At 68.0% G+C, this 24,775-nt stretch overlaps 12 protein-coding genes across 12 annotated transcripts; 5 read left to right on the top strand and 7 right to left on the bottom strand.

Annotated features, from left to right (window-relative positions):
- Positions 1–132: 132 nt before the first annotated feature.
- Positions 133–1,640, top strand: MICPUCDRAFT_44674 (uncharacterized protein; the record flags this gene model as incomplete). The annotated part of the gene is made up of 2 exons (XM_003061283.1): positions 133–220; positions 463–1,640. The coding sequence occupies 2 exons, from the start codon at positions 133–135 to the stop codon at positions 1,638–1,640; spliced, it is 1,266 nt and encodes a 421-aa protein (XP_003061329.1).
- A 233-nt stretch (positions 1,641–1,873) lies between these two features.
- MICPUCDRAFT_63604 (uncharacterized protein) lies at positions 1,874–3,522 on the bottom strand (the record flags this gene model as incomplete). Its single annotated transcript, XM_003061015.1, has 1 exon — positions 1,874–3,522. Exon 1 carries the CDS (start codon positions 3,152–3,154, stop codon positions 1,874–1,876), a length of 1,281 nt encoding a protein of 426 aa, XP_003061061.1. The 5' UTR covers positions 3,155–3,522.
- Positions 3,523–3,694: 172 nt separating this feature from the next.
- On the bottom strand, positions 3,695–4,984 carry MICPUCDRAFT_60959 (uncharacterized protein; the record flags this gene model as incomplete). Its single annotated transcript, XM_003061014.1, has 1 exon — positions 3,695–4,984. The coding sequence occupies one exon, from the start codon at positions 4,982–4,984 to the stop codon at positions 3,695–3,697; it is 1,290 nt and encodes a 429-aa protein (XP_003061060.1).
- Positions 4,985–5,461: 477 nt separating this feature from the next.
- On the top strand, positions 5,462–6,580 carry MICPUCDRAFT_63603 (uncharacterized protein; the record flags this gene model as incomplete). The annotated part of the gene is made up of 1 exon (XM_003061282.1): positions 5,462–6,580. The coding sequence occupies one exon, from the start codon at positions 5,462–5,464 to the stop codon at positions 6,578–6,580; it is 1,119 nt and encodes a 372-aa protein (XP_003061328.1).
- Positions 6,581–7,662: 1,082 nt separating this feature from the next.
- Positions 7,663–10,032, top strand: MICPUCDRAFT_49687 (uncharacterized protein). The gene is made up of 3 exons (XM_003061281.1): positions 7,663–7,700; positions 8,125–8,213; positions 8,480–10,032. Exons 2-3 carry the CDS (start codon positions 8,133–8,135, stop codon positions 9,614–9,616), a joined length of 1,218 nt encoding a protein of 405 aa, XP_003061327.1. The 5' UTR covers positions 7,663–7,700; positions 8,125–8,132; the 3' UTR covers positions 9,617–10,032.
- A 194-nt stretch (positions 10,033–10,226) lies between these two features.
- On the bottom strand, positions 10,227–11,240 carry MICPUCDRAFT_60956 (uncharacterized protein; the record flags this gene model as incomplete). Its single annotated transcript, XM_003061013.1, has 1 exon — positions 10,227–11,240. The coding sequence occupies one exon, from the start codon at positions 11,238–11,240 to the stop codon at positions 10,227–10,229; it is 1,014 nt and encodes a 337-aa protein (XP_003061059.1).
- An 811-nt stretch (positions 11,241–12,051) lies between these two features.
- MICPUCDRAFT_41448 (uncharacterized protein) lies at positions 12,052–14,292 on the top strand (the record flags this gene model as incomplete). Its single annotated transcript, XM_003061280.1, has 1 exon — positions 12,052–14,292. One exon carries the CDS (start codon positions 12,052–12,054, stop codon positions 14,290–14,292), a length of 2,241 nt encoding a protein of 746 aa, XP_003061326.1.
- A 682-nt stretch (positions 14,293–14,974) lies between these two features.
- Positions 14,975–15,916, bottom strand: MICPUCDRAFT_63597 (uncharacterized protein; the record flags this gene model as incomplete). Its single annotated transcript, XM_003061012.1, has 2 exons — positions 14,975–15,455; positions 15,785–15,916. The coding sequence occupies 2 exons, from the start codon at positions 15,914–15,916 to the stop codon at positions 15,018–15,020; spliced, it is 570 nt and encodes a 189-aa protein (XP_003061058.1). The 3' UTR covers positions 14,975–15,017.
- A 1,158-nt stretch (positions 15,917–17,074) lies between these two features.
- On the bottom strand, positions 17,075–18,805 carry MICPUCDRAFT_63596 (uncharacterized protein; the record flags this gene model as incomplete). The annotated part of the gene is made up of 1 exon (XM_003061011.1): positions 17,075–18,805. A coding segment is annotated over exon 1 (1,684 nt), but the record flags the coding sequence as incomplete, so codon positions are not given.
- A 409-nt stretch (positions 18,806–19,214) lies between these two features.
- MICPUCDRAFT_41446 (uncharacterized protein) lies at positions 19,215–20,513 on the top strand (the record flags this gene model as incomplete). The annotated part of the gene is made up of 1 exon (XM_003061279.1): positions 19,215–20,513. The coding sequence occupies one exon, from the start codon at positions 19,215–19,217 to the stop codon at positions 20,511–20,513; it is 1,299 nt and encodes a 432-aa protein (XP_003061325.1).
- Positions 20,514–20,828: 315 nt separating this feature from the next.
- MICPUCDRAFT_60951 (uncharacterized protein) lies at positions 20,829–22,211 on the bottom strand (the record flags this gene model as incomplete). Its single annotated transcript, XM_003061010.1, has 1 exon — positions 20,829–22,211. One exon carries the CDS (start codon positions 22,209–22,211, stop codon positions 20,829–20,831), a length of 1,383 nt encoding a protein of 460 aa, XP_003061056.1.
- A 118-nt stretch (positions 22,212–22,329) lies between these two features.
- Positions 22,330–24,235, bottom strand: MICPUCDRAFT_45784 (histone acetyltransferase; the record flags this gene model as incomplete). The annotated part of the gene is made up of 4 exons (XM_003061009.1): positions 22,330–22,488; positions 22,601–23,392; positions 23,497–23,658; positions 23,771–24,235. 4 exons carry the CDS (start codon positions 24,233–24,235, stop codon positions 22,330–22,332), a joined length of 1,578 nt encoding a protein of 525 aa, XP_003061055.1.
- Positions 24,236–24,775: the final 540 nt, after the last annotated feature.

Genomic DNA, 24,775 nt, shown 5'->3' with positions numbered 1-24,775 from the left:
TTTCTTCGTCGACGAGATCGACGTCCGCCGCGTCCCTCCAGTTTCGCTGAGAGGTCCTGTCGCTGTCGCGTCTCGTCAGCGCCGTCACTTCGTCGCGCGCGACGTCCGCTTCCCTCGCCCGCAGATCTCGACATGTTCAAGCTCGCGACGGTCCTCGCGTTCCTCGCGGCGATCGCCTCCGTCGTCTCCGCGGAGGTGTACTTCGAAGAGCGATTCGACGGTGCGTCCCGCGCGCGTCGCTCGCGTCGCCGTCGCTCGAGCTTCTTCGATCGCGGCACGTCGCTTCGAAACGCGATCGATCGTTCGATCGATAAATCGATCGGAAGATCTCGCGACGTCCGCTCTCCATCCATCGCGTCCGCCGCGATCGCTTCCCGCGCGCTCGCGATCCCGTCCTGACCGTCTCCTCCTCCTCCTCCTCCTCCTCCGTCCTCCCGCTCCCTCCTCGCCGTCCACCCGCAGACGGCTGGCGCGACCGATGGACGAAGTCCTCGTGGAAGACCTCCGAAGGCCAGGACGGCGACTTCGAGCTGACGCGCGGGAAGTGGTACGGCGACGCGGACGCGGACAGAGGCATTCAAACCTCCGCGGACGCGCGCTTCTACGCCCTCAGCGCGGACATGGGCGAGACGATCACGAACGAAGGCAAGTCGCTCGTGCTTCAGTTCAGCGCCAAGCACGAGCAGAAGCTCGACTGCGGCGGCGGGTACGTCAAATTGTTGCCGTCGACGACGGACGCGTCCGCGTTCGGCGGAGACACGCCGTACGCCGTCATGTTCGGCCCGGACATCTGCGGGTACGCGACGCGCAGGGTCCACGTCATCCTCACGGATTCCAAGGGGACCAATCAGCTCGTGAAGAAGACGATCCCGTGCGAGACGGACGAGCTCACGCACGTGTACACGCTGCGTCTGCACGCGAACAACACGTACGAGGTCTTGATCGACAACGAAGAGAAAGAGCGCGGATCTCTGGAGGAAGACTTCGAGTTCTTACCCCCGAAGACGATCGCGGACCCGGAAGCGACGAAGCCGGAGGACTGGGACGACCGCGCGACGATCCCGGACGAGAGCGACGTGAAACCCGAGGGGTACGACGACGTCCCGCCCACCGTCGCGGACCCGGAGGCGTCGAAACCGGAAGACTGGGACGACGACGAGGACGGCGACTGGGAGCCGCCGATGATCGATAACCCGGAGTACAAGGGCGCGTGGGAGCAGAAGACGATCGATAACCCGGCGTACAAGGGCGCGTGGGCGGCGCCGGAGATCCCGAACCCGGCGTATAACGCGGACGACGCGGCGGAGTTGTATAAGTTTTCGGACCTGAGGTACGTCGGGTTCGAGCTGTGGCAGGTCACCGCGGGGACGATCTTCGATAACGTTCTCGTGACGGACGACGCGGCGTACGCCGCGCGGTTCGCGGAGGAGACCTGGGGCGCGAGCAAAGAAGGCGAGCGCGCGATGTACGAGGCGCACGCCGCGGAGAAGGCGAAGGAGGAAGAAGCCGCGCGCGCGAAGGCGGAGGAAGAAGCCGCCGCGGACAAAGCGCTCGAGGAGGAGGAGGAGGAGGAGGAGGAGGAGGAGGAGGACTACGACGAGGACGCCACCGCGCCCGCGACGCCGAAGGACGAGCTGTGATCGACTCGAATAAACACCCACGAACGAAGCGTTTGATTTGATGGTGTATGTTTATATGACTCCTACCCGACAGCGCGTTTAACATTCGCCGCGTCAACCCCCAGCTCTCGCGGCTCCAGCACACACTTGTATTTTTGTCATTTTCGACGCCGCGCGCGGCAGTGTATTCGAGTGCGTCCGCGTTCGTTCGTTCGTTCGTTCGTTTGTTACAAGCGCGTTCTCTAGTCGTCACATTACTCAGGAGCGCCGTTCGCGCGCGCCCACACCAGCACGTCCAGGTGACCAAAGTCTTCCGCGGCCTCGGCGCAAGTACTCTCGTCCCACGGGCAGCCTTCCGCGCGCGCCCACTGCAGCACGTCCAGGTGACCGCCTTTCGCGGCGTTGGCGCAAGTCCTCTCGTCCCACGGGCAGCCTTCCGCGCGCGCCCACTTCAGCACCTTCAGGTGGCCTTCACCCGCGGCACAGTAGCAAGTCCCCTCATCCCACGGAGCTGGGGGTTTACTCGCGCGCGCCCACTGCAGCACCTCCAGTTGGCCGCCATACGCGGCGAGGGCGCAAGTCGTCGCGTTCCACGGAGCTTCGTTCTTTCGTAACCACTTAAGCACCTTCAGATGGCCGCCACCCGCGGCTTCGGCGCAAGTCCGCTCGTCCCACGGAGCGCCGTTCGCCCGCGCCCACTGCAGCATCCTCATGTGGCCGCCTTTCGCGGCATTGGCGCAAGTCCAGTTGTTCCACGGAGCTTCGTTCATTCGTAACCACTTAAGCACGTCGAGGTGGCCGCCTCTCGCGGCTTCGGTGCAAGTCTCCACGTCCCACGGGCAGCCTTCCGCGCGCGCCCACTGCAACATCTCCAGGTAACCGCCATACGCGGCTGCGGTGCAAGTCTCCTTGTCCCACGGGCAGCCTTCCGCGCGCGCCCACTTCAACACCTCCAGGTGGCCGCCTTCCGCGGCATATTCGCAAGTGCTCCAATGCCACGGGCAGCCGTTCGCTCTCGCCCACTCCAGCACGTCCATGTGGCCGCCTTTCGCGGCGTGGGCGCAAGTCTCCTCGTCCCACGGGCAGCCGTTCGCGCGCGCCCACTGTAGCATCTGCAGGTGACCGCCTTCCGCGGCGTGGGCGCAAGTCCTCGCGTCCCACGGGCAGCCGTTCGCTCGCGCCCACTGCAACATCTCCAGGTGGCCGCCTTCCGCGGCGTTGTCGCATGTCCACTGTCCACATGTCCACTCATTCCATAGAAGTCCGTTCTGGCGCGCCCACTCCGCGACCTCCACGTTCCCGCCCGCTGCGATGCACCCGAACGTCGTCTTCTTCTGGAGCGGATATCCTGCCCTCGAGTACGTCCAACATCGCAGCGCGAACTTCGTCACCTCCCACGGACATCCTCGCTCTTTCGCCCACGCCAGCCCGCCGACCGACCCGACGAAGTTTGGCATTTTCCAGAGCTCCCTCCTCACCGCCGCGAGGTCCCTCACGTCATGCTCGACGGGCGACGTGAAGACGCCGTCGCGCATCTGACGGCTCACCGTCGCGAGCACCGCGAGGTCGCCGCTGTCGAGCCGCGAGAGGATGTTCGCGTCGAAGACATCGCGCGCGTCCGCGTCCGCGGCGAGTCGTTCCAGGGGCGGGGCGTCGTCGTCGAGGTCGACGGAAGACGATCCGTTAGGTGCGTTCTATACACTGGTTCCCATACGACCGCGTTCGCGTGGTGAACGCCGATCCTTAAGGACTTTCGCGCTCATGGTCTCGTCGCCGGCGCCTACGAGACGCGCGCACTTCTTCGGTCGCGAAGGCGACATCGCGTCGCGGGGTCAGAGAGAACTTCGCGACGAGGCCGCGGAGGAGGAGGAGGAGGAGGAGGTGGTGGCGTCGTCCCGCGCGTGTGGCGAGTGACGAGACGGGGCGAGATCTCGAGGCGTTTTCTTGGTTATGGTGACGATTTGACCGGTCAATTCATCGGTGTTTTTGAAAGCGCGAAAATAATTTCATACTGTACTACTGAGGGCTAATAGCGATTTTTCATCGGCGCGAGCGCAAACCAACGTCGCGTCGCGTCACGTCAACCCCCAGCTCTCGCGACTCGGCGCCGGCGGCTCCACCCGCGCGGCCTGCAGCTCCCCGTCCACGACCCGAAACGTCACGTCCGTTACGATGTCGTGATACTCCAAAACGTCCCTCCACGCGATGCTCGACGCCTCCGCGAAGTGATTCCCCCACAACAAAACCTCCGCCGGCGGGCTCGGCATGCCGGCGACGCCCCTCGCGAGCGCGCAGAGCCCTGCGTCTTCGATCCCGTTCGACCGCAGATCGAACTCGGCGACGGACGCGCACTCCGGCATCGCGTCCGCGATCGCGATCGCGCCGTTGTCCCTCAGCGCGTTCGCGTCGAGCCCGATCCGTCGCAGGCCTTCGTTGTCGCGTATGATACGCGCGAGGAACGCGCCGCCGACTTCGCAAATTTTGTTACACCGAAGGTCGAGGACTTCCAAGGATTCGTTCACGCAGACGCCGTACCCGGCGAGAACCTCCACGCCGGTGGAGTAGATTTTCCATTTCCCGCATCTCAGGCTCTTCAGCGTTTTATTCACCGCGAGCATGCGCGCGGCGTGCCACGCGTGCTCCTCTTGTTCGCTGAATATCCGCGGGTTCTCGAGCGATAAACGTCGCAGCGTCGCGTTGGACTCGTTCACCGCGGTGAGCACGGCGATCAACGCCTTCGCGTCGAGCGAGCAGTCGTTCAGGTTGAGGTCGATCAGCGTGGTGTTCGAACGGAGCGACTCGCCGATCGCGACGCCGCCGTCCACGCCGAGGGGGTTCCCGGCGAGGTTCAGGGTCACGAGCGAGCAGCCGGCGACCGGCGGCGGCGACGGTTTCGCGGGCGGTTCCGCTTCAGCCGCCGCCGCCGCAGCCGCGGGGTCCTCGTTCTCGTCCGCCGCCGCCGCCTCGGCGGCCGGTTCTTCTTCCGCGCCGTCCTCTTCCACCGCGTCGTCGGCACCCTCGGCACCCTCCTCCTCCTCCTCCTCCTCCTCCACCCACGGCACCCCCGCGAGCGCTTCCGCCAGCGCGGCAGCGCCCGCCGGTCCGACGTCGTTCCCTCGCAAATCCAGCTCGGTGAGCGTGCGGTTCCTCCGCAGCATCCTCGCGATCGCGACCGCGCCGTCGTCGTCGATGAAGTTGTACGACAAGTCCAGCCTCTCCACGACGTCGTCGGTCGCGAGCGCGTCGCACAGCGCGACGACGTGCGCGCGGCTCGGGCGGTCGTTGAAGAGGAGCTTCCCGTTCCCGTTGAGCGCGATTTGCGTCAACGCGACGCCGTCCTCGACGCGCGCGTCGAGCGCGTCCATCAGCGGCTTGATCGGCGGGAGCGACTTGATGTTCGCGACGTACGCCGCCCTGAGCGCGGCCGTCTTCTCGGAGAACGTCGCCTGGGGATGAGATCGAGCGAGGGGGTTGGGGGGGCGGAGGATCAGAGGGCGTCGTCGTCGTCGTCGTCGTCGCGCTGAATCGGGATGAAGGCGGGGGCGCGGGCGAATGCGATTGACGCCGTCGCCGTCGGTCGTTCGAGGTCGGCGTGAACGAGCGCGCGCGCGCGCACCATGACTAGGGACAGGGCGTATCGCCGCTCCCACGGCCGGGCGCCGGCGTCGCGAGGAGGGTTCGCGGCGCGTGGCGTTCGCGGCGCGAGGGCGACGACTTGTGTCAGTGCTCGCGAGAGAGGCTGAACACTGCATGTATTTTTTTCAATTTCTCGGGTCCCGGCGTAGCGCTTGTTCGCGAGGACGTCCTCGGGAACGTCGTCCATCGTGTCGTAGACCGCGTCCATGGGGTACACCTTCGCGAACTCCATGAGGGAGCCGTCGGAGAGCTTCCTGGACTCGTCGAACTTACCGCGGCGGAGGGACGTCTCGAAGATGGGAGGAGAAAGAGCGTCCGTCGCCGCGCGCGGCAGTGTATTCGAGTGCGTCCGCGTTCGTTCGTTCGTTCGTTCGTTCGTCCGTTCTTTCGTTACAATCGCGTTCTCTGCTGGTCGTCACATTACTCTGGAGCGCCGTTCGCGCGCGCCCACCGCAGCACCTCCATGTGGCCATATCGCGCGGCCCCGGCGCAAATCCTCTCGTCCCACGGAGCGCTGTTCGCGCGCGCCCACTGCAACATCTGCAGGTGGCCGCCCATCGCGGCTTCGGCGCAAGTCCTCTCGTCCCACGGGCAGCCTTCCGCGCGCGCCCACTGCAGCATCTCCAGGTCGCCCACAGACGCGGCTTCGACGCACATTTCCTCGGCCCACGGAGCTAGGGGTTCGTTCTCTCGTTCCCACTCCAACATGTACTCCAACACGTGCAGGTGGCCGCCTTCCGCGGCGTCGGCGAAAATCTCCTTGCCCCACGGGCAGCCGTTGTCGCGCGCCCACTGCAGCACCTCCAGGTGGCCGAATGCCGCGGCCCCGGAGCAAGTGTACTCGCCCCACGGGCAGCCTTCCGCTCGCGCCCACTGCAGCATCTGCAGGTGGCCGCGCATCGCGGCCCATTCGCAAGTATTGTAGTCCCACGGGCAGCCTTCCGCGCGCACCCACTGCAGCAGCTCCAGATGGCCGCCATCCGCGGCTCCGGCGCAAGTCCTCTCGTCCCACGGTGCTGGGGGTTTGCTCGCGCGCGCCCACTGGAGCACCTCCAGGTGGCCACCTTTCGCGGCAAAGACGCACGTATTCTCGTCCCACGGGCAGCCGTTCGCTCGCACCCACTTCAGCAACTCCAGGTTGCCGCGTTTCGCGGCCCAGGCGCATGTCCGCTCATTCCATGGACATCCGTTCTGGCGCGCCCACTCCGCGACCTCCACGTTCCCGCCCACTGCGATGCACCCGAACGTCGTCTTCCAAAATCCTCGTCGGTTCGTCGACTCCTCCCACGGACACCCTCGCTCCTTCGCCCACGCCAACCTGCTGATCGACCCGACGAAGTTCGGCACCCTCGCGAGCTCTCTCCTCACCGCCGCGACGTCCCTCACGTCATGGTCGACGGGCGATTCGAACACGACGTCGCGCATCTTCCGGTTCACCGTCGTGAGCACCGCGAGGTCGCCGCTGACGAGCCGCGGGAGCACGTGCGCGGCGAAGACGTCGGGCGCGTCCTCGACGAATCGTTCCAGGAGGTTGAGATCTGGGGAAGTCGATACGTTCCCCGCGAACTCGTCGACGCCCCCGCTGTTCATCCGCCTCGGAGACGACATCGCGTCGCGTCGCGGGGACGAGGCCGCGGAGGAGGAGGAGGAAGAGGATGAAGAGGACGCGCCGTCGTCCCGCGCGTGTGGCGAGTGACGCAGATCGCGGGGGCGTTTTGTCCGTTTTGCGTTCGGGACGATTTGACCGGTCAATTCATTGGCGTGTTTGAAAGCGCGAAAATGATTTCATACTAGAGCGAGAGAGGCTCAAGCTCATTTTTTTTTTTTTCCCAAAACGACATGCACCATGCTGCTGACGCGAGCACGGTCGCCTCAAAACTGCTCCTTTTGACCTGAAACTTTGCGGAAATGTTCCTCATGTCGTGTAGAACCAGATCCGTTGTGTAAAAATGCAAAAAAACGTCATTCTAGTCGATCCCCTTAACCGCTCGGGCACGAGTGCTCATGATGCTTCCGAAGAGAAGAACACCATATCTGAGGTAAACGACGGCTCCGAAGAACCATCTCGCACTCGGCAGGACTCGAACCTACGCAGGCAGTGCCTAATCGATCACTAGAAGTACAGGGCGAAACGGTACGCATTCCATTCCCTTGGATGATGTGACAGGTAAGCATCTTTTTGGAATTATTAACTTTCTTAGACCGTGAGACGTCTGTGATGGGTGAAGGAAGTCCGAATGGTTTCGATTTCATACGAGATCTCCAGACCCCTTCCGATCAATCGACCGCACGCCGTTTCTCTCCGAACGCACCCGGAATCAGCGGTCCACAGCTCTCGCTGTCTTGCTCTGTCGTCCGGCGCTTCGTTCGACGCGCGCGGTCTCCACCCTCATCATCACTTCTCACGCACGCTACACGAGCACCCCCCGCTTTCGTAACACAAAGGTGCGTCTTCCCGGCAGCGCGATGTCGCGCGCGCCGTCGTCGCGACTCGCGGCGGCGGCGCGACGCGCGCGCGGCGGCGCGTCCCCGGGCCGCCGTCGCGCCGCGCGATTTCGTTCTTCTCGCGATCGATCGAACGATCGAACGATCGATCGCGGCGCCGTCCTCGGATGAGCGTCCGTCCCGCGATCGCGCGTCGCGGGGGCCGTCGCGCTCCCTCGCGACGCCTCGCGCGACGCGCGGAGTGGACGCGCGCGCGTCCGCGGGGTCCCGTGGACGACGCGAGACGTTTCCCGGCGTCCGCGACGACGCGGGGTTTCTGCAGCGCTTTTCGCGTCGTCGTCGCTTCGCGTGAGATGCCGGCACCTCACGCGCTTCCGTCTTACGCGCCGCCTGACGCCCCCATCCCCCGTCCCCCGCCCCGCAGCAGCGACAATGGCGTCCAAGGACGGTTCCACCTTCTTCTTCACCTCCGAGTCCGTCAACGAGGGTCACCCCGACAAGCTCGCGGACCAGGTGCGCGGCGCGCGGCGATCGATCGTCGAGACACATTCGTTCGTTCGCTCGCACACAGCTGGCAGGCTGGCCGAGCGGGCGGCGCGCGGCTGCTCGTTCGACCCTCTCTCGCTTTTTCTTTCTCTCTTTCAGCGGGGTTGGGATGATTCTCTTTCCTCCTCCTCCTCCTCCTCTTCCCCCCCTTCCGCGTCATCTTCCTCTCACATCGATACTCATCTACCCTCCCCCACAAACACACCATCCACCCACCCATCGATCATGATCAGATCTCCGATGGCGTCCTCGACGCGTGCCTCGCGCAGGACCCCGACTCCAAGGTGGCTTGCGAGACGGCGACGAAAACCGGCATGGTGATGGTCTTCGGCGAGATCACGACCAAGGCCAAGGTTGACTACGAAGCCGTCGTCCGCAAGGTGTGCAACGACGTCGGGTTCACGTCCGAGGCTGTCGGCCTCGACGGCAACAACTGCCGCGTCCTCGTCGAGCTCCACGACCAGTCCCCGGAGATCGGCCAAGGCGTCCACGGGATGGGCACGAAGAAGCTCGAAGAGATCGGCGCCGGCGACCAGGGCATCATGTTCGGCTACGCCACCGACGAGTCCGAGGCGTACGAAGAGTACAAGGGCAAGTTCATGCCGATGACGCTCATGCTCGCGAACGCGATCGGGTACAGGCTCACGGAGGTGCGCAAGAACGGCACCTGCCCGTGGGTCCGCCCCGACGGCAAGACGCAAGTCACGATCGAGTACAAGAACGAAGGCGGCGCCATGCGTCCGCAACGCGTCCACACCGTGCTCATCTCCACGCAGCACGACGAGACCGTCACCAACGAGCAGATCAGCAAGGATCTCATGGAGGAGGTGATCAAGAAGGTCATCCCCGCGTCGTTGCTCGACGCGAACACCATCTTCCACCTGAACCCGTCTGGCCGGTTCACCATCGGCGGCCCCGACGGCGACGCCGGCCTCACCGGCCGTAAGATCATCATCGACACCTACGGCGGCTGGGGCGCGCACGGCGGCGGCGCCTTCTCCGGGAAGGACCCCACGAAGGTTGACCGCTCCGCGGCGTACATCTCCAGGCAGGCGGCCAAGTCCGTCGTCGCGGCCGGGCTCGCGAAGCGTTGCATCGTGCAGCTGTCGTACGCCATCGGCGTCCCGGATCCGCTCTCCGTGTTCGTCGACACGTACGGCACGGGGACCATCCCGGACGACGAGATCCTCGCCAAGGTGAAGGCTGCGATCGACTTCCGCCCCGGTCCGGTCGGGCGCGACCTCGACCTCAAGCGTTCGGCGTCCAAGACGTCCGGGGCGAACAACCGGTACCAGCAGACGGCGGCGTACGGGCACTTCGGCCGCACGGATTTCGACGTCTTCACCTGGGAGAAGCCGATCGCGCTGTAAATTGCATCGCGGCGGCGGCGGTGAAGGACGCGCGCGGCGGCGGCGGCGACGAGCGCGCGGTGGTGACGGTTTTTGTCGAAGAAGGCGTGATGGATGAACGAACGATGAAGAAGAAGGCGTGGTGGAGATGGAAGGAAATGAACGGAAGATGAAATGGAAGAAGAAGACGAATCGGGCGGCGACGATTCTTTTTTCGACCGAACGATGACTGACGAGTCGGAACGGCGGCGACGCGGTTTGCGAGGCGGCCGACGCCTCCGCATGCATCGGGCGGATGATTATTACGGTACTGCTACTAGGTACGTCTCACGCGGATTGAGATTGATTTAGGAACGTTGCGCCCGGTCGCGGGACGCGACCGGGCGCGAAGCGGGCGGCGTCCCCCCAAAGGGGTCCCGCCGCGGGCGGTCGCGAGCGCGGCCGCGCGCGCGCGGCGACGAAGCGAAGAGAATTTTTTGCGATACAAAAAACACAAGATCGCAGCCTCTCAGAGTGTTATTTAATATCACGAAAACTCGAGAGCGAAACTAAACGAAACGGATCGAATCGAAACGAATCATCGCGTATCTTATAGCCAACGACGCGCGCGCGCACCTCGTCGTCGAGACGATCATCCCGCCTTCACCTCGCCGTCCCACCCGCCGCTGACCACCTCGTCCTCCCCATCCCCCCCTCCCTCGACCCGCCCCCACGCGACGCACCTCACGTACGCCCCGTCGTGCCGCTTCGCCTCCCTCGTCGACCGCGGCACCTCCCCCGCGTGAATCGCGACGACGCCGTCGTCGCCGCACGACGCCAGCCGCTTCCCGACGTCGTCCCACGCGAGCCCTCTGACGGCGTCGCCGTGCGCCTCCACGACCGCGCGCGTGCGCAGGGCGTCCAGCGCGGTCGTCTCGAAGAGGACGATCTCGCCGCGCTCGTACCCGACCGCGAGGACGTCGTCGCCGCACCACGCGAGCGCGTGCGCTTTGCCCATGTCGTCTCTGACGTCGGCGCCCGCGCGCGCCGCCGACAGCTGACAGCTGTCGCGAGCTGTACCGTCGCCGTCTCCCGCGGCCGCCTTCACCTTCCACACCTTCACGACGCCGTCTTCGCCGCTCGTGGCGACGAGCGAGGGATCGCTCGGGTTCACCGCGATCGCGAGGACCGCGCTGACGTGCGCGCGCTGCACCGTCGCGGTCGCGACGTCCAGCGCGGTCAGCTCGCACCATCGCAGTCTCCCGTCGACGCCGCCGGTGACGAGCGAGGACGGCGCGACGTGCGCGACCGCGGTGATGGCACCGTCGTGCGCGCGCGCGGCGTCGACGCGCGCGACGGCGCCGTCGACGACGCGCCACTGCTCGATCACGCCCGCGTCGTTGCCGGTGACGAAGTCGCTGTTGCCCACGGCCGCGAGCGTCGCGATCCCGGCGGTCGTCTTCGCGGGCGTCGCCTCCGACGACGACGCTGACGGACCGACGACGCCGTCTGATGATGGATCGTCGCCCACCGCGCGCGCGCGGACGTAGCCCTGCCACAGGCGACCGGTGAACTTGGACGCGACGCACGCGACGTACTCGGGCGTGATCTGCAGCGCGTCGACGTGAAGACCGGGACCGGCGTCGATGATCGTCCGCGGCGCCATCGCGATCGCGGCGCGGTGACGACTGAAGATGACGAGACCGGCGGAGTCGTTGATGATGAGTGCGAGCTGCTCGTCTCGCATTTTGAACTGTAGCACCAGAGCGCCGCGCGCGATGGGGGCGCTCGACGACGCCGCGGGGAAGGTCGCCGCGCGGCAGCACGCGCGGCGCGAGACGACGACGCCGGAGAGCGTGCTGACGCGCCGGGCGACGGGGCAGGCCGCGGGCGCGCTCTCGCCGCCGGAGACCACGCCGCGCGCGACGACGACGCATCGTGCGATGAGCGCCAACAACGCCCCGGATCTCGTGTCGTCCGCCTCGACGAAGAGCGGCGGCGGCGGCGGCGGCAACATCGGGGGATGGCTGCGTCGCCGGCTCAGCGAAGACGCGGGGGAGGACGCCGCCGCGGACGCCGGCGGCGTGCGATTCGACCTCCCGCCCACGCCGACGACGTCCGCGACGACGACCTCGATCGTCTCGAATGCGACGACGACGCCGTCGACGCCGTTCGCGCATCACGCGGCGGGCGACGGCGGGCTGACGCAGGCGAACAACGAGGCGCTCTTCCGCGTCGGGCTCTTCAACGCGGTCGGGAACGCGATCCTCCTCCTCGGCGTCGGCCTCGTCGTCCTCATGTGGCGCCTCCTCGCGGACTTCCGGTCGCCCATGCTCTGGGCGCTCCTCGTCTCTCTCGCGCTGCGCGACGTAAAAGTAGCGCTCGCGAGCCGTCTCCGAAGGACGCTCGCGGAGAACACGCTGCTCGGTCTCGCGACGTCCGTCGTCGTCGCGCCCGCGAGGGCGGCGTTACGCGCGATGGACGCCGCGACGGCGCGTCATCTGAACGAGACGGCGTCGGGAGGGCTGGCGGGGGGGACGCGCGGGGCCCGGGCCCCCGCGTCCGCGCCCGCGTCGCCGCTGTCGAGACGCGCCGCCGCCGCGAGAGCAACTAAGAGGGCGACGGCGCGCGCGCCGTCCTCCGCGTCGACGTTTCACTTCAAGTGGCTCGCGACCGTGGGCGTCTCGTTGGAGGTGTGGAAGCTAGCGTCGAGGGACTGGGCGCTGACCGCGTCGATCGCCGCGCTCGCCGCGGTGGCGTTCGTCGCGGCGGCGGCCGCCGTCGCGATCGCGTCGTCCACGCGGCGGTGCATCGCGCCCGGGCCCGAAAGAGCCGACGGTTCATCTTCCGTCGTTCGCGACGGTTCATCTTCCTCCAAAACGACGCCCACGCCGAGGCGCGCGATTTCGAGTCACAAAAAAACCAGAACCAGCGGGCGCGTCTTCCGCGCGTACCTCGCCGCGGATGCGAAGATTCGACGCGCGCTGATCGCGTCCGTTAACCCCATCGTCGCGGCGTCGCTCATCGCCGTCGGCGTCTTTCTCCTCGCCGTCGTCGCGACGTTCTTCACGGTGAACATCGCGCGCGAGAGCGGCGACGCGGTCGTCGAGGCGCACCGCTCGATGGTGCACGGGTATTCGTCCGCGAGCGGCGGCGGCGGCGGCGGCGTATACGCCAGGTATTCGTCGCCGGCGGTGCGCGGCGTCGTCGACGCCGGCGTCAAGGCGTGGAGTGAGGCGGTGGAGAAGCAGTGGCCGCGCGCGCTGACGTACGCGCAGGCGCACCTCGAGGACGTCTTCCCCGGGTGCAACGTCACGGAGCTGTGGGAGAGCATGCAGGGGATGTACGCGGAGCTGATGGAGTCGGGCGGCGAGGAAGGGGGTCTAAACGGTAACGGTAACGGTAAGAGAAGAGGAGGGAGACGCGGCGGCGGCGGCGCGATGATGAGTCGCGGCGGCGCGTCGTCGTCGCGGTGGGCGGCGGGGTTGAAGGAAGCCGGGCGCGTGCTGCGCGGCGGCGACGTCGCCGGCGCGTTCTCGCACCTCGTGGACGTCGGCGCGGAGATCGCGGCGGGAGCGGGCGGCGGCGCGAAGGGGGCGGGAGGCGCGCGCGGCGGCGGCGGCGGCGGCGGCGGCGGCGTCCGGCGGCTCTTCGGCTTCAGCGGCGGCGGCGGCGGCAAAAAACGCGGAGGAAAAGCCGCCGGCGCGGGCGCCGCGTCCGCGTCCGTGGACGACGTCCTGCGCGTCGCGTCCGCCGCGAGAAACGCGCTCCAAGACCGCGCCGCGGACATCGTCGCCGGCGGCGGCCGCGGCATCGCGCAGGTCACGTCCTGGGCCGCGAGGGCGTCCTTCAGCGTCTTCGGCGTCGCCGGCGGCGTGCTGAGCTACGTCTTGAAATCCGTCGTGTTTTTCACCGTGTTGTTCCACATCCTAAACAGCGAGGCCGACCCCGCGGTGAGGCTCGTGGAGCTGATCCCGGTGAACGCGCACGTCAAGGAGGTCGCGGTGAAGTCGCTGACGAGAGGCGTCAGGGGCGTCTTCGTGTCGTGCGTCAAGCTCGCGCTGTTTCACGCGGCGTTCACGTGGGTCACGTTCCGCGCGTTCGGCGTGCACTTCGTGTACACGTCCACGCTCGCGTCCGGGCTCACCGCGATCCTCCCGCTGCTCGCGTCGTGGTCCGTCTCTCTCCCCGCGGCGCTCGGACTCCTCGCCAAGGGAGAGGGCGCGAAAGCCGCCGCGCTCGTGTTGATGCACTGGATCACGCTGATATTCGTCGACATCGACATCTACCAGAGCGAGATACGCGTCGTGCACCCGTACGTCGTCGGTCTGTCCGTCGTCGGCGGGATGTGCGTGTTCGACCCGGCGCTGCAGGGCGCGGTGCTCGGTCCGCTGCTCGTCACGGCGTGCGCGACGGGGTATAACTTGTATCAGGAGCTCATGCGCGCGCCGGTGAGCGCCGCGAGTGGGCTGGGCGCGGCGACGCCGGGGATCGGGATGCCAGGGACGGGGATGCCAGGGACGGTCGGCGGGACGGTCGGGCCCGCGGCGAGGGCTGCGGCGCGAAGGGACGCGTCGGAGAGGAGCGGGGCGGCGTCGGCGGCGGCGGCGGCGGTGGCGCGCGCTCTGAGAGAGTCGCCGCGGCCGGGGAGCGGGGGGAAACGGAGCCCGGGCGCGCGCGCGCTGCCGCGGGTGGCGACGCTGGGACGACGCGCGTAGGGTCGACGACGACGGACGAGCACGTAAGGTACACGACGCGACTATGTCTTTGGGCGGAGAGAATCGACGGGAAAAGTCCTTAAGGAACGGCGTTCACCACGCCAACGCGGTCGTATGGGAACCATTACGTCGTCTCACAACACTTTTTGGACGGCGGACGCTTTCGCGTCCGCTTCTTCTTCCTCTTCCGTCTCCTCCTCCTTCGCCTTCGCCTTCTCGTTTTCTTCCTCCACCTCCTCCGTCGTCGCTCCCGGCGGCTCCCTCCCGTCCTCGTACACCTCCGGCGGCGTCTTCCGAGAATCCGTGGCGAGCAACCAAAAGAATCGAGGCAGCCCTATCACGTGCGAGACGGTGATGAACCCGTTCGCGAGGGCGCCGTAGAACCCTCCGAACGCGGATAAGCGACGGCGACGGCGGCGACGGCAAAGAAATCCTCCTGGATCGCCGCGAGCTTAACGTGGACGTTCTCGACATCGCGCTGCGCGAGGCGAACGCCCGCGTCCGCGCGCTCGAGATGGAGATGACGACGCACGCGGCGGCGGCGACGGTGGAAAAGAAGAGGTCCGAGGCGTTGAGGGCTCGATCCGAGACGCTGCAGCGTGAGCTCGATCGCGCGTGGGCGCTCGTCGGAGGGGTTAAAGTCGAAGAGAAGAGTCGTCGCGACGGGGAAGCGCGACCGGAGTAGTCGAAGTTGCGCTTTGTTTTGTTTTTCGTCGGTCGTTTCTCTATCGCCGCGCGCGTTTCTTCGGTTGCGCCGCCGCCGCCGCCGCCGCCGCCGCCGCCGCCGGAGGTTTCGTCCTCTCTTTCTCCCTCTCTCCGTCCGAGCCCGCCCCCGCGTCGTCCTTCTCCTTATTTTTCGCCCCATCCTCGTCCGCGTCGTCCTCTCTCTCGCCCTCCTCCTCCGCCGCGATCGGCTCGGACGACACCCTGAGCGCGATCCCCAACACGTCGGTTCCGTCCAACGCCTCGCACGCCGCCGCGGCGTCGTTCGGATCTTCGTACGTCGCCGCGCCGCCGCGGTCGTCGTCGCGCATCTCGAGCGACGTCAGCGACCCGTGCGCGGCGAGGACGTGCCGGAGCGCGTGCGCGGGGAGCGGCAGCGACAGCGAGAAGAAGAGCGATCCGGGTCGGGGATGCGCGGGATGCGCGGGCGGCGCGGGCGGCGCGGGCGGCGCGAGGGATACCGCGCGCATCGCGAGCGCGACGTCGCCGGGGGCTTCCAGATCCACCGTCGTCGTCGTCGCCGTCGTCGTCTCGTCGATCTCTTCTTTGACGGCGTCGGCGTCGGCGTCTTCGTCTTCGTCTTCGCCGGCGACGTCGGCGGTCTCGCCCCTCGGCGCCTTCGCGTCGTCGTCGTCGTCGTCGTCCTCGTCGTCGCCGCTGCTGTCGCCGGGGTGCATGTTTCGCGCGCCGCCGCCGGACGCCGCCTCGGGTCCGTCCTCGATGTCCTCGCCGTCGTCCTCGTCCTCGCCCGCGCCGCCGCCCACGCCGCCGCCTCCCTCGCCTCGCACGCCGCTGTCCATGAGCCGCGAGTACTTCCCCGGCGGCGGCTGCACGCTCTGCGCGTCGTCGTCGTCCGGTCGCTGCCGCCGCAACCCCCCGCCGTCGTCTTCGTCGTGCGCATCCTTCGCGGCGGGTCTCGTCGTCGTCGTCGTCGTCGTCGTCGTCGTCGTCATCGTCCCGCCGCCGCCGCCGCCGCCGCCGCCTCGCCGCGACCCGGGCTCCTCCGCGGGCATCACCTTCGCTCTCTTCCCGCTTCCCGGCGGAATCTCCGCGCCGTCCACGCGCGCGATCGCGTCCGCGGCGTCCTCCGCGGTGCCGAAGGTGACGTAGGCGAACCCCCGGGATTTCCCCGCGGCGTCCGTCTTCAGCGAGATGGTCTCCACGCCCGCGCACTCCCTCGCGTTGAACGTCTCGAGGAGCGTCTCTCGCGTCGCGGACTTGTCGAGGACGACGAAGACGCGGTGCGACGGTCGAGGCTGAGGCGGTTGAGCGTGCTGAGCGTGCGATTGAGGATGTCGGTGAAGTCGGCGCGACGGCGGCGGCGCGCCTCTCGGGAGCGGCGGCGGCGGCGACGGACCGCCGCTGTCGCCCGGCGACGGCGGCGCCCCGGGCGGCAGCGGCGGCGCCGGAACCGGCGGCATCCCCATCCCCATCCCCATCCCCGGCCACGGCATCGGTTGGTACCCGTACGCGTACGCCGGCGCCGGCGGGAACCCGCCGTGGAAGGGATAGCCGACGACGCCCGCGGGAAACGCCGCCGGCGGTGGCGGCGGGCGCGGCTGCGGCGACGGCGCCGCGCCGCCCGAGCTCGCGGGCGAGTGCGACTCGCCTCCGCCGTGAAGCCCCGGTCCCGAGGCCATCTCCGGGTGAAACACGATCGTCCCGCGCATCGCGCCCGACCCCGCGCCCATCCACGCCTCGCCTAAGAACACCCCGCCGGGAACCGCCGCGGGCGCCGCGGGCGCGGGCGCGGGCGGCGCGCCGTCCGGCGGCGGCGGCCGCGGCGACGGCCCGCCGGCGCTCCCTTGTCTCCGCGGATGCGACGACGAGTGCTGCTGCTTCCCGCTTCCGCCCAACCCGCCGCTCTCCGCGCTGCTCGCGGGCGACGGCGGCTTCCTCCCGCCGAGGCCGCCGCGGCGACGCTTCGGCGAGAGCCCGCCGCCGCGGTCCTCGCTCCCCGCGCGCGTGAACCTGCTCGCGGGTCGAACCCGGGAGGCGGACGTCGCGCCCGCGCCCGCGCCCCCCGCGGCGGCGGCATCGCGGGCGGACCCGCCGGACGCGGCCGGGGTGTGCTGGCTGCTGTTGGACCCCGCGGGGGTCGCGCCTCCCGTCGCCGCCGCCGCCGCCGCCATCGCCGCCGCCGTCGTCGACTTTCGCTCCGCGAGCATGCACTTTACGCGCACGCCGCCCAGGGTCCCGCTCGCGGCGACCGCCTCCATGCACCGCAGCGCCGTGGACGACCGCGCGAACTTCGCGAACGCGACGCCCTTGTGCGGGACGACGCGCACGCTGGTCAAGACGGTATCCGCGTCCTCCGACGGATCCGCGAATCCGCGTAAAAGTTCCGCGAAAGCGCCGGAGACGACGTCGTGCGTCGTGCCCTTCGGGCACACGACGAACAGGCGCGACCGCGGCGGGTCGTCGTCCGGGTCGAGCGCGAGGTCGCCGCCGCCGCCGCGCTCGCGCTCGGAGACGGACGCGCCGTCGCCGCCGCCGCTGTTCGTCGCCGCCGCCGCCGCCGCCGTCGCGCGGTCGTTCCCTCCGCCGTCGTCCGCGACGAGGACGCGGAGCGATCGCTCGCATCCGCCGAGGAACGCTCGGCACGACGCGCCCACCTCGCCGCCGCCGTCGCCGCCGTCGCCGTCGCCGTCGCCGGCGTCGCGCAGGGTCTCGACCGCGCGCGCGGCGCACGACGCGAGCGCGAACTTGACGTACGCGACGCCCTTGGCCTCGACGACGCGCGCGGACTGGATCTCGCCGTGCGCGGCGAAGAAACTCTCGAGCTCGTCCTCGCGCACGCCGCGGCCGCAGACGACGAAGAGGCGCGAGTGCGGCGGGCGCGCGTCGTGGTGCGAGGACGACATGCCCGCCGCCGGGCGGAGGCGAGGCGGGAGGAGGGTTGGTCCTTCTAGCGGCGACGCGCGGTGGGCGGCGCGGTCGAAGGCATCGTCCGGCGCGTGCGCGTGCGCGTGTGAGTGACGGACCGGAGTTGAACCTTCGCTAAAGTTTCGTCCTCTTCGAACCGTCCGAGGTCGTCCGACGACGACACATCGCCACGCACCGCCGGGTTTCCCCGTGAAGAAGCGGCGCGGCGCGGGCTGAGCGAGATGCGGTAGACGACGTACTGTATCCGCGTCATGACGCGGATAGTCGCGCGCGCGTCGCGCTACGGCGGCGAGCACGTCGTGGGAACGATCACGCAGGAGCAAGGACACTTCTGGTTGGAGATGGGCGAGGCGCTGTTCACGCGATGCGTGCACTCTCTGGGCGTGGGGTGGGGCGGCGACGTAGACGACGCGTGGAACATTCCAGAGCGTCTGCGCGTGCCAGAGTTTTACGACATCGACGACCTCGTGCATCTCAACGCTCCAGAGTTCGCGGACCAGAACGTCATCGAGTTCGCGAAAGTCGTCGGCGACGAGGAGGAGACGCTCGGCGAGCTCGAGTTGGGTTCCGACGATCTCGTCGCGCGCGAAGAAGAGACGCCGCGCTACGAAGGCGACGGCGTGGTGGTGTACGCGCAGCATTTCGTGAAGGGCGCGTTCGAGACCGCGTTCGAGATCGAAGGCGACGCGTTCGACGTGTCGAGGGTGAGGCTGCGCGTCGCGCGATGGAGCGATTTGAGACTCGTCGTCGGGTTCGAGCACGACGGCGAAGAGGTCGAACACGACGGGTGGCAGGACGACACTCGCAGCAAGGACGAGTGCGCGTGGATCGACGAGGACACGCTGAAGATGGATCATCGAGAGTGGCGCGACGCGAATCCAGCGCTCGTCGAACTCGTCGCGGCGATCCGAGCGAACGAAGGAGTAGAGACGAGCGACGACGACGGCGACGACGACGACGACGACGACGACGTGACGCGCGGCGTCGCGTCGCTCGCGCTGTCGTCCATACCAGCGCCGTCCGCGCGAGGGACGAGCGCGGCGTACGTTCCCGAGGTGCGCGCCACCGCGAGGTCGCCGATCAGGAGACGCTCGCGAGCATCCACGAGTCGTTGTCGGTGAGAGTAGATAGCCTAGTCTATAGGATAGTCCTTCTGTTTCTGTAGTGTTCGAGCACAGCTGGCGGCCGCGTCGAGGAAACTCTTCTCGCTCTTGTCCCTCTTCCGGAAGCGAGACGCGCGGACGCGCGCACTCCTCCTCCGCGCGCGCGCGCCACGCCCCGCGCTCTCGCGCCGCCGTCTCGCTCCCGCGCGCATGAAGACGCGCAGCGGGCGATACACCTCCGAGCCGCCGTCCTCGCTCGGGCCGAGGCTCGGCGTCCTCCCCTCCGACGTCCTCGAGCTCGTCCTCTCCGGGCTCGACCCGACGTCGCTGTTCCTCTTCGCGCGCGTCTCCAAGGGCGCGCGCGAGGCCGCGCGAGCTCGCGCGCCGGCGCGGCGCGCCGACCTCCGCGTGAAGGACTTCGTCGGCTCCGTCGCGATGCTGTCGTGGGCGAAGAAGGACGGGTGCCCGTGGACCGAGTCCGTCGCCGAGGCGTGCGCGTCCGTGCGGGGGAACCTGCCCGTGCTGAAGCACGCGCGAACGCGCTTGCGCTGCCCGATCGATGTCGACCGCGTGCGCCACATCGCGGCCGAGAACGGCGACGTCGCGACGCTGCGATGGGCGCTCGAGACGCAGGGCGACCGCGTCCTTCGCTGGGAGACGTGCGAGCGCGCCGCGCGGCGCGGACGACTCGACGTGGTGCGATACGTCGCCGGTCACGCGTCGCCCGTTCACGTCGTCGCCGAGCGCGGACAAGACTGCGCGTGCGGCCGCTGCGGCGTCCCCATCGTGTTCCACGCGCTCGGGCGCTTCTCCACGACGCACGAGAGCGAAGGATTCGACTTCACGAGCGTCGCGCGCACGGCCGCGCGCGGCGGGCAACTCCAAGTCCTGCGGTGGGTCCGAGAGCAAGACTCCGGGCTCGTCTCTCAGGGCGCCCCCGACGTCGCCCCCCCCGGCGGCACGCCGATGGAGTGGCAGCACGGCGTCGCCGCCGCCGCCGCGCGCGGCGGCCACCTCGACGTCCTTCGATGGCTCACGACGTACGACGCGCACGATACGTGGTTCGACGACCCCGCGCTGTCCTCCTGCGAAGCCGCGGCGAAGGCGGGGAGCTTGGAGTGCCTGGAGTACCTCCGATCCGTCGGGTGCGCGTGGGATCCGTTCGTGACGTTCGAGGCGTCCAGGCGCGGGCATCTCCGCGTCCTTCGATGGGCGATCGAGAACGGGTGCGAGATCGACGACGACTGCGTCGTGAGCGCGTTCGAGCACGGCGAGAGGGAGACGTTCGAGTACCTCCTGGCCGCGCACGCGCCGGACGAGGAGGAATTCACGATGGAGGAGTTCGACGAGACGTATCCGACGGCGGCGCACAGGAAGTCGGCGGCGTACGACGGCAGCGACGACGACGAGGCGCTGTGGCACGGATTCGACGACGACGACGACGACGACGACGACGACGACGCGAAGAACGACGACGACGACGACGACGTCGCGTCGGGTGAATGGTGAGGGGGGCGCGATACGACGCGAACGAACGAAAATAAGGCGCGTCCCATACACTGGTCCCCATACGACCGCGTTCGCGAGGTGGACGCCGATCCTTAAGGACTTTCGCCGGCGCATCTCTCCGCCCATCCCTCGCTTTCAATCCCCGCCTTCGACGCTTTTCAACTCCAACTGACGCCTTTCAACTCCACCTCGACATTCGCTTGTATAGAACGGCCCTAAGGTTACGAACGCCGCGACGACACCGGTCTACGACCGCGGATCGACGAAGGACTACTCGTCATATACGTAGACTATGTTAACGCGCTACCACTTCTTCTACGCGACCGCGCGACGCTTGTACTCGCCGCGGCAAATCGGGCACGTCCGCGCGCGCCCGACCGCGCTGTTGTACGCCTCGAACGCTCGGAGACACTTCATGTGGAAACAGTGCGAGCAGTCGAGAAGCGCGAGCGGCGCGGCGTCGACGCGATGCCGCGCGTCGCCGCCGTCGCCGGCGTCGTCTTCTTCTCGACTCCGTCGCAGCGCCGCGAAGCATATCGGGCAGTCCGCCTGCGCACGATCGCTCGTCGTTCTCTCCACCGCGGCCCAATCCACGCCGTCGTCGCCCGCCGCCGCGTCCTCCGCGGCTTCCTCGCGCGCGGCGTGTTCAAACGCGAGCGACAGCTGCACGTCGGAGTACAGCTGCGCGTCGTCCCCGTCCCCGTCGTCGTCGTCTCCTGCAACTTCGTCGCTGTCGCTGCCGTCGAGAAGGTACGACGGCGCGACGTACGCCTCGCCCTTCCTCGCCGCGATCGCCTCGAACAGCTTCTCCGCGTCTCTCCTGACGTCTCGCATCGCGCGGACGTCCTCCCGCACGACGTCGCGCACTTTGTCCGCGAACCACGCCCTCTTCGCGATCGGATCGCTCGGAGGGATCGACGCGCGCACCCTCGCGTACCATCGCACGCACCGGCGCCGCCGCCACGCGGTCTGGATCTTGATCGCCGCGCGGCGACGCCAGGACGCCGCGCCGTCGCGAATGCGCCGCTTTTCGTGCGCGCTCGCGCGGCAGATGGGACAACACCGATGGTACGACGCCGACGAATCGCCGGCGAACCGCTCGAAAGATTCGAAACACCGCTCGTGGAAGATGTGCGCGCACGGCAGCAACACCTGACTCGCGCCGCCGAACGCGGAGAGGCATATCGCGCACGACGCCTCGCACTGCGGATACTCCGCGCGTTTCTTCGACGTCGCGTGCGCGCGAGCCCACTCCGCCTCCGTCAGCGGCGGAGGCGGCGCGGGGACGAATCCCGCGCGCTCCGCGAGGGTCGGGCGACGGCGCCGACGAGGCATCGCCTGCGTCGCGCTCGCGTCGTCCTCGTCGTTCGTCCACGGCTTCGCGGCGGCGGCGTCTCGCGTCGCGCGCCATCCGTCGTCGCGCCCGACGGCGGCGGCGGCGGCGCGCGACGCGTTCGGGTCCGCGTTCTCGCGACGGGCGCGGGGGGGAAGACGTCCCGACGACGACGAGACGTCTAGTAGAACGTCGTCGCGACGCCGCGGCGCGGTCGGCCGCACGCGCGGCGCGCCCATCTTGAGCGACCGCGCGAGGTGATCCTGCAGCGCCACGGCCGCCGCGACCATGTCCACGTCGCCTCCTCGTCGTCCCCGCCCGCCGCCGGGGGGACGGCGCGACGACGACGACGACGCGCGGCGCATCGGGAAATGCGAGAGTTGACCGAGCGCGTTCTCGGACGGGCCGTTTCGTGCGTTTGCGACTTTTTTTATTTATCGCCGTTCTCCTAAGTCAACTAGCTAGCGCGCTACCGTGCATCGATCATCGCAACGTCTTCACCATGTACGGTCCCTCGAGCTCGTACCCGAGCTTCCGGTAGTAATGCCGCGTCCCCACGCCGGAGATGACCGCGAGCTTCGCGCTCCGGTGCTCCCGCCGCGCGATGCGCTCCGCCTCGCGCATGAGCAACGTGCCGTACCCCTGTTTTAAGGCGCATTCATCGGTCAGTTGAAAGGGTCCGCGATCAAACGTTGAACCCGAGGAGTGGCTGAAAAACAAAAAACATCGCAGAGCGAAAACAAAAACGACGCACCTGGTGCTGAAACTTCCCTCGCTCGCGCGAGTGCACCGCCACCGCGCTGCCGTACACGTGCAACTCTCGCACCATGGAACACTTCTGACCTCTCAGCTCCGGCGACGTCGCGGCCGCGGTCGCGCCGCACCGCCGAAGCCGAAGCAGCCCGACGAGGATGTCCTGCCGCGGGTCTTCGTACGACAAAAACGTCTCCCACCCGCCGTTCGCCGCGTAGTCTCGACGCACCAACTCAACCTCCTCGGGCTTCACCTTGCTGTGGATGTCCTGGATCCCAACCTCGCGCGTCCGCACGTCGCGGCACCGGAGCCCGAGGTCGCCCATGCGCGCGAGCGCGAGCTCTCGGAGGTTGCCCTTCTCGACGCCCGCGGTGACGAGTGGCATCGGGATATCGCGTTGGACTCTGTACACGCGGACCCACGGCGGGACGAGCGCGAGCGCGCGCGCGACGAGGTCCACGAGGCGATCGGGCGCGTAGTTGCGGTATCGCCCCGTGCGCCAGAGTTCGTACAGACCGGTGCCGCGGATGACGAGCGTCGGGTAGAGCTTCAAGCCGTCTGTGCGAAAGTCTGGGCTCTCGAAAAACTCGCGAAACGACTCCAGGTCGCGTTCCATCCCAACGTTGGGCAGATCCGGCATCATGTGCACGACGACTTTGAACCCGGCGTCCTTCGCGAGCTCGAAACACTTCTGCACCGCCTCGACCGTGTGCCCTCGGTTCGTATCCCGCGCGACGTCCTCGTAAATCGACTGCAGCCCGATCTCCAGGCGCGTGCACCCGTACAGAAGCATCTGAGGGCCATTCCATACAAAAAATGTTCATCGGTCAGTTGAAAGGAGACGCGATCAAATGTTGAAACCGGGCGATGGGTGAAAAACTTTTGTATAGAACCCACCTGACGCAGATGCGGCGACAGGCAGTAGTCCGGCCGCGTCTCGATCGTCAGCCCGACGCACTTCATTCTCGACTGCTCGGACGCGGCGACCGCGTCCGCGACGGACGCGCTGCTCGCGCCGGACAGCGCGTCGTGCAGGTTCCTCACGAACCAGTCCCGGTACTGTGATGAGGGTCGTTCCATACAAAAAAGATTCATCGGTCAGTTGAAAGGGACCCACGCGATCAAGTGTTGAAACCGAGCGATGGGTGAAAAACGTTTGTATAGAACGCACCTCCGCGGGCAAGCTCATGAACGTCCCGCCCATGAGGATGTACTCCACCTTGTCCACGCTGTGCCCGAGCTTCCGCAGCTGATCCACGCGCCCGCGCGCTTGGACGTACGGGTCGTACCGCGCGCGAATCGCGCGCATGGACGTCGGCTCGTACCCTGTGTACGACTGCGTGGAGTACTCGAAATCGGAATCCGGCCCTCCCGGGCAGTAGACGCATATGTTCCCCGTGGTCGCGATGTGCGGGCACCGATGCGGCTTGGACATCACCGCGACGACCGCGATCCCGCTCGCGGTCCGCACCGGCTTCGCGCGCAGCGCCGGGAGGAGCGCGTCGCGGTGCTCGTCCGGGACCGCGCTGATGAGCTCGACGAGCTTGGGCGATCGGCGCAGGCCGTATTTCCGCGCGGCCGCGTTCTTGACGGCGTTGAGGTTCATCACCTTGCCGGACTTCACGGACGCGATCATCTGCTGGACGACGTCCGTGATGGCGCGCACGCGCGCTTCCTCTGCGGGGGGGGGGGGGGGGGGGGGAAGCCGAAAAAAAGGGAAAAAGGGGGGTGGACCCCGGGGGAGGAAAAAAAGGGGAGTGGACCCCAAATTTCCACCTTTCCACCAAGGGCCTTTTCCCGGTGGTGGCCCTTGATTAAGGCCCCCCATGGATGGGTGGCGGGTTTCCGCCCCCGGGTCCAGGGACGGCGGCCCCACCTCCCTCCCCGGGGTGTGTGTGTGGGGGTACCTTGCGACATTACCCGGACCTGGACAACCCTGGCGTCCCGGGAGCCTTCCCCCCCGGGAACCCCCCCCTCGGGGTTCCCCGCGCGGACCCCCTGCTCCCCCGGCGGCCCAATGCCTTACCGCCCCAAACGGAACCCGCTCTTCTGAAAAAACCCCGTTGTTTACCCCCAGGTATTTTTTTTACTCCCCCCCCCGCGCCCCATGCGAACGCCCGCAAACTCCAACGCCCCCCCCCCCCGCGGCGGCGGCGGCGGCGGCAAACCCCCCCCC

The sequence above is a fragment of the Micromonas pusilla genome, assembly GCF_000151265.4.
Source record: "Micromonas pusilla CCMP1545 genomic scaffold MICPUCscaffold_9, whole genome shotgun sequence".
NCBI classification, from domain to species: Eukaryota; Viridiplantae; Chlorophyta; class Mamiellophyceae; order Mamiellales; family Mamiellaceae; genus Micromonas; species Micromonas pusilla.
The sequence above is the reverse complement of the archived record's forward strand: the minus strand, read 5'-3'. Positions and strand labels throughout refer to the sequence as shown.

Bases quoted from the DNA above. Each gene is read 5' to 3' on its own strand.
- MICPUCDRAFT_49687 (XM_003061281.1), top strand. From the start codon at position 8,133: ATGGCGTCCAAGGACGGTTCCACCTTCTTCTTCACCTCCGAGTCCGTC. The intron at 8,214-8,479 runs GTGCGCGGCGCG...GATCATGATCAG, and splicing joins CCGACAAGCTCGCGGACCAG to ATCTCCGATGGCGTCCTCGA.